This window comes from Euprymna scolopes, chromosome 39 (genome assembly GCF_053919585.1).
Source record: "Euprymna scolopes isolate OS-2025 chromosome 39, ASM5391958v1, whole genome shotgun sequence".
Lineage (NCBI taxonomy): Eukaryota > Metazoa > Mollusca > Cephalopoda > Sepiida > Sepiolidae > Euprymna > Euprymna scolopes.
Genome location: NC_136520.1, coordinates 61,984,933 through 61,995,665, shown reverse-complemented (window position 1 = coordinate 61,995,665; position 10,733 = coordinate 61,984,933). Strand labels below are relative to the sequence as shown.

General features: G+C 35.5%; 1 protein-coding gene across 1 annotated transcript in view; it reads left to right on the top strand.

Moving 5' to 3' along the window:
• The first annotated feature begins 512 nt into the window (after positions 1 to 512).
• Positions 513 to 10,733, top strand: part of LOC145263952 (pancreas transcription factor 1 subunit alpha-like) — a 10,247-nt gene continuing 26 nt past the window's right edge. Inside the window, exons 1-2 of the mRNA XM_080121022.1 lie at positions 513 to 1,118; positions 6,406 to 10,733. The exon at positions 6,406 to 10,733 is cut by the window's right edge and continues 26 nt beyond it. Of these exons, the coding sequence (XP_079977148.1) occupies positions 572 to 1,118; positions 6,406 to 6,590 (732 nt within the window). The 5' untranslated portion in view covers positions 513 to 571 and the 3' untranslated portion in view covers positions 6,591 to 10,733. The remainder of the gene's footprint in view (positions 1,119 to 6,405) is intronic.

Below are 10,733 nucleotides of genomic sequence, written 5' to 3'. Positions count from 1 at the left end.
AATTTCATTCGAGTGCGTTTTATATAAATTATGTGTTTTTTATTGTTTTACGAGTTTTTACAAGTGTTGATCATTTTGCACTTTTAACAATTCAAAACCTCTGGTAAATCGTTTCTACACATGAAAATTATGCAAGTTGTGTAAAGAATTTCATTATAGTGCGTTTTATATGAATTATACTTTGTTTTCTTATTTTTTCTTTGTTTGCTCTTTGTTTTTTGTTTTTTTTTTTTTGTTTTTTTTGTTGTCGTCGTCGTCGTCGTCGTCGTCGTCGTTGTTGTTGTTGTTGTTGTTGTTGTTGTTGGGAGTTCTTAACTGTTAACTATTCTTAACATTTACAAAACTCTTACAGACTGTTGCCACATTTTAAAACAATGTGGGTTCGATCCAGAATTTCATTCGAGTGCGTTTTATATAAATTGTGTTTTGTTTACGAGTTTTCGGATGTTAACTATTCTGTACTTTTACCTATTTATTTATTCTATTTTATTTTGCAGGGTTTTGTCTTTCTATTTTTGATTATTTATTGTGGCACTCCTGATTTACTGAAAGCTGAAACAAAAACCACGCCATGTTGATGATGGAGAATTATCTGACGGGTCTGGAAGACGACCTGCTAGACTTTTGCTACGAGGGCATCGACACGTACGATCCCCCTGGCTTCGACGAGGACTTTTCACACTCGCCTTTCGGTTCGAACGGAGATATTGATGGCGAGAGTTCCGATTTCGAGAACAGTTTTCTTAATTACAGCGAAACGTTACAGAGCGAGCAAAAAGGGGGCCGTCACTCGAGAGCTGTCGGTGAAGGAGTAGCCGGGAGTCCGAAACCTGTGAAGAAGGCCCAGCAGCGCCGGGCGGCGAACATGAGAGAGAGACGGCGCATGAAATCGATCAACGACGCGTTCGATAAATTGAGGACGTGTTTCCCTTCAACGGTGACGACGGAACGCCGACTGTCCAAGGTGGACACCCTGAGGCTGGCTATCCAGTACATCGACCATCTCGGCAACCTTGTGAGGAGCTGCAATGACTATGGTGCGGATAAGCAGCTTCGAAAAACTCCCCAGCACCAAGAGAAAGTCCTGATGTGGTGTCACCTGACCTCAGAGACAGACGGTAAGTATCTATATAATTATAAAACTCAGATCAGCTTGCCTGCTTGTGCGTTTAAACCGTCCATCCGGTTTGTGACTTCCGGTTTTAAAAAATTTGTCTGCTTACCTATTTTCTGGTCGCCCTGTCTTAAGTTCGATATAAAAAGCCACTGATGCTATTCAAAACATATGAAAGGTTAACAATATTTTTTTGTTTTAACTTATTTTAACGTGTTTTCCTCACGAATAAATGTTGAGTAACAAAAAATCATTGAAGTATGAATATACAATCTATAACTATAATCATATTTATAACTATATTTACTGCTTTTAGTAGCGCTCCTGCGGATTCGATTTATTTTTTAAGGCCTTTCTTAAAAAAAATTATCTTCAAGGAGGGGGAGATTTAGAAACTTAGTTTTAATAGGGCCTCCTTAATTTGCAGCTTCCTGAGTTTTATTTTTTTTTTTTTTTTCACGCATCACTTTAAAAAATGTTTTCTCAAGACAATAAAAGGCAATATAATCTCAAAATCACTTTTTATTTTGAACATTTTTCATCTTACCCTTTAAGGGTCAACGGGTAGGCTAGTATATATATATGTATATATATATGTATATATATATGTATATATTTCCACAGTCAATAAACATTCTATAGGTACATTCCATGGTCGTATTTCGCCGTGGTTTACTTAATCTGTGTTAGTTAATAGACTTTTGTGGTTAGACCAAGAATTGGCTGAAAAGTTTGGTAGAGTCTGCAAAAGTCAATTCTGTTTACTTTGACCTCTTGGCAGCCAAATTTTAGTCCCAAAACTGATTAAAAATCTTGCTGCATGTCTGAATACCCGTTATGTAAAATTTCAAATGTTTAGACCAAAAATTTGGCTGGGTAATTTGATAGAGACCGCAGAGGTCAAATTTTTTGGACTTTGACCCCCAACTATGACCTCTTAACATTAATTGTTTTGGACTCAAATCCAGTTAAAAAGTTTGATCCATGTCCAAGTAACCTACATGTGTTTAGATCCAAAATTGGCAGAGGAGTTTGGTAGAGTTTTCAAAGGTCAAATCGTTGAACTTTGACCCCTTAACAGCAAAATTTCTGGCCGAAAACCGATTAAAAAGATTTTTCCAAATCTCAATACTCAAATCTCGAGTCTGTAGACCCTTAATTGACAGAATAGTTTGGTAGGTAAATGTACACACACAGGCACACACATACACACACACACACACACACCCAATTTCACTTATATATATATACTAGCATTTCAGCCCGGCGTTGCCTGGGTGTTTGGATGTGTGTGTTGAACAAAACAAAAATAAAGTGGTAGTAGGAAGGCAAGCTCGACCCGTACCGTGAAGGAGGAAAAGAACGAGGGGGAAAAGAACCTGACGTCTTTGCGGTTGCGACCACCGCCAAACCTGAAGTGAGTTATGTTTAAATTAAGGCTAGACAATCTGAAGGAGAGGATAACTTTAAAAAATATCGGCGAAAAAAGCAACCTCCCCACCCCCGTAGAAAAGTGCCTAGTTGAAGGTGCAAATATTAATATTTTGAGCCAATTTTTCGATATTTGTCATATGAAAAGTCGAACTTTAAAACGATACTAATCTTTGTAAAATCCGTCGCGTCTGTCGAAAGTTAGGCAGACATGCAAACGTACATACATACATGCATACATACATACATTTATATATTGGTAACTAAAAATGTTCGATCCAACCCGATGAAAAAGCTTGACCTATCTCTGTATACCCTTTATGTAAAATTTCAAAGGTTTAGAAATTGTCTGAGTAATTAGGTAGAGACCGCAGAGGTCAATTTTTTTTTAGCTTTGACCCCTATTATGACCCCTTAAAATTTATTGTTTTTGGCTCAAATCAAGTTATTAAGTTAGATCCATGTCCAAGGAACCTATATCGAAAATTTCGAAGGTTTAGACCCCAAATTGTCGGAGGAGTTTGGTAGAGTTCTCAAAGGTCAAATCGTTGAACTTTGACCCCTTAACAGCCTAATTCCTGACCGAAAACTGATCACATCGATTTTCCCAAATCTCAGTACCCTGTATATCAAATTTCGAGTTTGTAGACTTAACATTGACAGAGTTATTGCGTAGAGAAATGTACACACACAGACAGACACACAGATACACAGACAGACAGATACACAGACACGTTAACTTATATATATATATATATATATATATATATATATATATATATATATATATATATATATATATATACTAGCAGTGCCGCCCTGCCTTGCTCGTGCCCTTTGGACTGTTAATAACTTTATATGCATATAATAAAAGGTTTGTACTCATGTCTAGGTGACCTTCATCTAAATTTTCAAGTGTTTAGACTCAAAATTGGCGGAGGAGTTTTGTAGAGTTTTTAAAGCTCAAATCGCTTAACTTTTACCACTTGAGCGCCAAATCTCTGGCCGAAAACCGATTACAAAAGATTTTCCCAATTCTCAATACACCGTATGTCAAATCTCGAGTCTGTAGACTAAAAATTGACAGAGTAGTTTGCTAGGGAAATGTACACACATACAGATAATTTCACTTTTAGAGATATAATAGATAGATTAATTCACTATCAATCTCAACCCCAAAATTATTTGCTATTAATTTACTATTGTTCACAACTCCATACTTATTTACTATTAATTCACTATTAATCTCAAACCCCAAACTATTTGTTATTAATTTACTATTGTTCACAACTCCATACTTATTTGCTATTAATTCACTAATAATCTGAAACCCAAAATTATTTGCTATTAATTTACTATTGTTCACAACTCCATACTTATTTACTATTAATTCACTATTAATCTCAACCCCCAAACTATTTGTTATTAATTTACTATTACTCTCAACACCAACCTTATTTACTACTTGCATTTCTGCCGGCTTCGCTCGGGCCCTTTTTTACTGTTCATAACTTGCCTGTGTCTACCAAATTATTCAGACAATTTCTGGTATAAACATATGAAATTTTACATAGAGAGTATTCAGAGAAAGGGCAAGCTTTTTATCGGTTTGGGTCGAAAATTTGAGCTGCCAAGAGGTCAAAATTCAAAAGAATTCACGAATTTATGTAAAATCTCTAATGTTTAGGCCCAAAATTGTGTTAATAGTTTGCTAGAGACCGCAAAAATTAATTCTTTTGAATTTTGACCGCTTGGCAGCTCAAATTTTCGACCCAAACCGATAAAAAGCTTGCCCTTTCTCTGAATACTTATTTTGTAAAATTTCAAATGTTTAGACCAGAAATTAGCTGAGTAATTTGGTAGACACAGCAGAGGTCAGATTTTTTTTTTTTTAAACTTTGACCACAATTTTGTCTCCTGAACATTTATTTGGGGATTCAAATCAAATTAAAATGTTTGATTCATGTCCAAGTAACCTACATTTAAAATTTCAAGTATTTAGACCTAAAATTGGTGGGGAAGTTTGGTAGAATTTCAGGGGTCAAATCGTTGAACTTTGATCCCTTCACAGACAAATTTCTGGCCGAAAATCGATTAAAAAGAGTTTCCGAAATCTCAATACTCCTTATGTCAAATCTCGAGTCTCTAGACCGACAATTGACAGAGTAATTTGGTAGGGAAATGTACACAAACAGACACACACACAGACATTTTCGATTTTGTATATATATATATATATATATATATATATATATATATATATATATATATATATATATATATATATATATATGTGTATGAGAGAGAGGTGGAGGGAGGGAGAGATAGATTAGATAAGACATTAATGCAGTGTAGTAAATCACTTTTAACTCAAAACCTAATACAATATGTAAAAACACAACAAAAAGAAACGTTTCGTAAACGCAGGAAAATTTGCTTTTCTATCGACTTGTATAATTTTAAAGTCTGGAAACTGGTGCTAAGGTTTATAATCTTTTAATATGCAATTTTCACGTTGATGTAAATAGAAAGTGGCAGTCGATTTCATTTAAAGATGGTTATTAATTTCAGTGATAAAAATAATAAAATGGGGTTACCATACCTGAATGCCTATCGGACTATAGTTAGTTGTAAGGTAAATTATTTTTAACGATCCTTTAAAGAATTCAACACTATCACACTTGCATTGGTCGAAAATATTGCATAGTTAGTGCATTCATAAAACAGTTATCGACAACATCTTATATTGAATTAAAACACACACACACACTTTAGAACAGTTTCGGAACTTAAAAATTATTCAGGTCGGTATTTTTTTTTTTTTTTTGCGCTTGGTAAAAGTTATTAATATATTCTATTTGTTTTCGATTTCTCGGCTGTAACCTTTACTGTATGAAGGCTTTTTTATATTCTTATTGTATAATAATTTATATTTCATTATAAAGTTTTTGCATTTTATAATATATCTATTATTATATAAAAGGAATTTGGTGTGTGTGTGTGTGTGTGTGTGTGTGTGTGTGTGTGTGTGTGTGTGTGTGTGCGTTCGTTTTATATGGACTCGAAAAAGGCTAGGTCGATTTTTATGAAATCTCACATGTAGGTACTTTATTTGCTTGGCAGTGTTCTTAGGTTTTGTATCGAAATGTCTTCGATAAGTATTGATAATCGAAATAATCTGATGAAAAAAGGAACAGGCGATTTTGATCAACGCTAACACCTTACACAGCCTTACATCATGAGTGCGTTTGGGAAGCTTTATTATAACACAAGCCGAAAGACCCGACGTATAAACTCAACAATAAGTTCTTTGATATGACAGGAGCGCGTTCGAAATTAATGTTTCTGTTTAAAGCACAAGTGCACCATGATACTTTTTTCTTTTTTTTTTCCATTTTAAACTTGAATGCAAGCCATTATCACCGCACAAGCAGTAAGACCAGGCATATAAAATCAACAGTTTATGATATGGAAAGGGCGTTCCTGTTAAGAGAGCAATTGAATGCTTAACTTTTGCATTTTGAGCTTTAATGCAAGGCATTATATAATATATAAAAAACATTATAAAATCAATAGTAGGTTCTCTACAGTGCAATTTAAACTATAATGTTAAAGGCATGTGAAGTTTTCTCTACGATGGGTCCCCAACAATCAATCAATTTGATTGAAAAATAGACGATTTCATCGATTTCGATGACAATAAAATATGGAAGTGTGAAACATTCGTCGATCCTCATTGAATCCCGGGTAACATCGGGTCTTCCTGTTAGTTTCATTATAAAGTATTTTCATTTTATAATATTTTTATTACATCTGACTCAAATTACCAATGCATTTAAAATCTTTACTGTCTTTTTCAGAACTATTCGAGGATAGCTGGCCTGAGCCCGTCTTAGTTTGTCATTCACTGTCTTGGTCTATTGACAACGCGCCGATAATAAGTCCAGGCAATCGATACACAGCCCCAACGTGGCATCCAGAAGTACCGACCCATTCCGATATGGTCAACCTTACAAGCTTCGGCAACTGGGAACATCGCAGCTGACACTAAACACGCTCGCTACATCATCAAATAATGACTCGGATACTCGTTATCAATGCTTGAAACGCTTTTCTTCCGGTGATTCATTCATTTTTTTTTTTTTTTCACTTGAACGGTTTTCCACGTCGAAGAACTTTGAATTTTAACCCGACAGTGACGTGCAGAGAAGTTTTTCAGGGCAGGTGCTCAGGTGAAACAAAAACCGGCAAACGTATAGCAACGGTGGAGCACAGGCATATAATACATTCGTCTGAAAAGAGCACTTTTAAAATAGTAGTAAAAGTGACATGTGCTTGGCACCCGTGGCACTACCACTCCCTCTCCACGTCCTTGTAACTTGTAACCCGATATCTTCCATCCAAAAAAAAAAAAAAAAAAAAAAAAAAAATGTCAACGTAGTCGATCACAGAAGAAAATCGCTTCAACAGCTTAATTTTCCAAGACAGGTGGAAGGGTACACTACTTAACCTGGCATAAACATAATTTGTACCCCAAGAATTAAACAGGTACATATTTATTAAGGGATAAAACGAGGGTTATGAACTGATTAGAGATCGAACCCAGGTCTCAGTGATTAAAATCTTTCATTCGACTGCGGGTCTTCTATCAGCTCATCGAAATATTTTGCTATTTATTTTTTTAATATCTTTGGATTTTTTTTTTTTTTTTCCTTTCATGCAAGACATTTTTATATCATTTTGCATTTTGAGACTGACTTTGTTATTTTTAGGTGATCGATGACGGTTTTTATGTAAGTTTAACGTAAAATCACTCCACCCACTTGGAGCATGCATATTACACAATGGAACCAATCTTGACTGCCCGTCTGGGTAACTCCAAACCATCAAACGTAAAGGAATTAAATCAGTTTACAAGATGTCTTCAATAAGTTTCCTTACTTCTTTTGTACAGACATTTAAAATTGTCGAAGACTCTTGAAAACTCACTATGTTATTCTTATATGAGATGACCGACCAATTTATATGATTTCAGGTTCAAATGAACAGCCACAGCAGGAATTGGAATACACCCTACTAAAGCCTGATTTTCACAGCTGGTGAATTTCAAAAACGCAATCTGGACGTGAGGACATTTTAGAAGAACGATATGCAATAAAATTGTTTTAAACTTGAAAAAATATAGAAACGTATGGAATGCTTCAAACTGCTTTTTGACCATCTTGTATGAATTGAGCATCAGTTTTTTTTAGTGGCATAAGAGATTCAAGGAAGGCAGGGGGGGCCTGTGAGGGAGGATTAAAGGTATGGAAGAAGTAAGGAAGTCAGAACACCAGAGTTGATTGGTCAAATAAAGAATTTCATGGATAAGGACCGTCGTATGTCTATAGAGACAATAAGTGTACAGTTTGATGTCAGTGTGGGAACTGTACGCGAGGAACTGAAGATGCGGAAACTTTGTGCTAATATACCAGTCCACAACTTCATCCTTATCACAGATGATCATCAAGACAGTTCCTTGCTTCCTGTGACTTTTGGTTGTTCCCTAAGCTCAAGGAGACCCTCGTTCGTCGTTATGAGACAATTAAGGAGATGAAAGAGGCTGTGACAAGGGTTATTGACATGCTTACACAAGAGGACTTCCATTGGGCCTTCCAAAGGTTGTTGGAAGGCACAACAAGTGCATTGCAGCCAGAGGAGATTACTTCGAATTGAGACAGAAAAGAAATAAGCGCGACAGCTGGGGGGGGGGTTCTTGGTTTATAACAGATTATTGTTTCGTTTTTTGTTTGTTTGTTTGTTTGTTTGTTTGTTTTGGTTTTTGCTTTTTTTTTTCACCATTAAATGCATTCATAAACAAACAAAACGTATACATGTATTGATACATCGACCCCCTCCCCCTCCCTCCATTTCTATACCAGTCGACCACCTGTTAAATCCTTTTTTGTCTTTGGCCTCCACCGCACATAAGTTAAATAGCATTTGCTTATGCCATTCCATCTGACATCTGAGGTTAGCAGCTGATTTATTCCCGCGCACCTCTTTTCTTGCGGACAATACCATTCTTTTATTATTATTATTATTTCATCCTGAAGCCCGACTGCTCGTGATCTGGGTTCAAAACCAGCGTCCTGCCTCACAAAGTTACATATATATTTTTTCTAAGGACTATAACATGGTCGTTTCCAAGTCCAGCGTAACCAGATTACTGATGAGCCATTCTCTAAAATAAATTAACTTATCCAATTTCCATTATCACCGACCATCACGGTACCTTTATCATTGAATGACCCCCGGGCCTTGATAAGCACTAAGTGTATGGTAAATATAAATCGCCACGCTTTAAATCCATTGTCTTGCGTCTGTTTTCAAAATGCCTTCGACCATATTTCTTTTTAAATTTCAAAAACTTGCTGTCCTACAACGTGGCAGTCTAGGAATAATGACTAAGAAATTAATTGATTAATTTACACTTCTACCCGGCTGTGGCTGGCGAAAGGAGAACAACCTACCTCTATGAATTAAATAAAGGGTTTAGTTCGAAATTCTGTTTAGGTTCCTAAGTTCGGAGAAAATCGGAGGTTTCATCGGCTGAAACGTTGTGTAGACAATAACCAAAGAGAGAATAGTCATCCGAATGATGTTAATAGTGCTACCTGATGTGTAAGTTTAACGTTTAACGTAAATGATCCGCCCTGTTCGAAATTCCAAACGGGTGTTTGTAAACGGGATTGTTTTGCGCCACTAATGCTAATGGATACCGTCCAGGACAATGGAATTGAATATACTATATTTTTCTTTATTAAAATGTTTCTTGACACGTGAAATAAACATATCACATTTTATTGATTTCAAATACAGAAAAGACAATCGAATGCATCGATTGGAAAGGATGTGGCCAAATTTTTTTATTTGTTTTTTTTTTTTGTTTGTTTTTTTGTGTGTTTGTTTGTGTGTTTGTTTGTTTTTTGTTTTTTTGTTTTTTGTTTCAATCGCTATAAGTGTAACTGAGAGCGTATGAGCGCGCGGGAAAATATCACCAGGGATAGCTGACTTGTGAAGATATTAGCAGCAGCAGCCGGAAAGGCACATATGCAAATAAGGAAATGTTCGCTAGCTTGTGTGACAAGAACATAAAAGGTCAGCAGAAGCAACGTGTGCGCCGAGAAAAATGGACGTGTAAAGTCGAAGACGACAAAAGACCGGCTATGGCCAGCGTATGGTCGGGGAAAGAAAGAAAAGCGCATCAGGTGAGATGGACGTGTGGCCCCGCAATCGCAGCGAGAAACTTTTAAGTTGGTGTCGACATGGCAGGGTTTTGTTAATCTCATAGCAGACGAAATGAACAATTAGAAAATAAAAAACGCTGGCATTGTTTGAAAAGTAATGGTAATAATGGCTTTTGCATTTAATTAAAAAAATCGCCGACCCGGATTTTTACTTATTTCCAGTTTTATTTTTATGAATTACTAAAGTAAAGTGTAACGTGATATAACGTTAGATAAAGTAATATTTCAATTTAAATGTAACTTAGTGCACACCAAAATGAATGACTTGTATTCAAATTTGTAAAAAAAAAAACATAAATAAATAGGTGGATATGTACAGTACAGACACCCCTAATACTTTTGTATTTTCGTCTTCTTTTTTTCCGGCGGATTATTATCGATTGGACACTAATCTACCAGATTATTTTTTTTAATGCAAACAAATCGATATTTAAAGATTTTTCAGAAGTCTTCAGTTTCTAATACAATGTGCTCGTAAATCGATCCCCCATATTGGAACCAATCAACAAGAATACGAAACCGGGGGGGGACAGCGATTTAGGGTGGGGTTTTGCGTTTCCAATTTTTTATTATTATTATTATTAAAATGAATAATTATTATTTTCTTATTTAAAACTTGGGTACTGCAGCAGAATAAGCGACTTTAATTCGGCAGAAACAGTGTCAGATAAAACAAAAATTTTATTTTCTTAAAAAGGATATCAATGCATATTTAATAAAAATTATACGATGCTAGTGCACTTACTGATCCGCGTTATTTTTTAGATCGCATTTCCAAGTTTAATTAAAGTTTTATGATATGTTATTTTATTCAATTGTAAGGTTAAAGTATAGAATAGGTCCAAAGCATCCTCCCCTCCCCATGTTAAGAATGGCTTTTTAAATAATAACGTTATTAT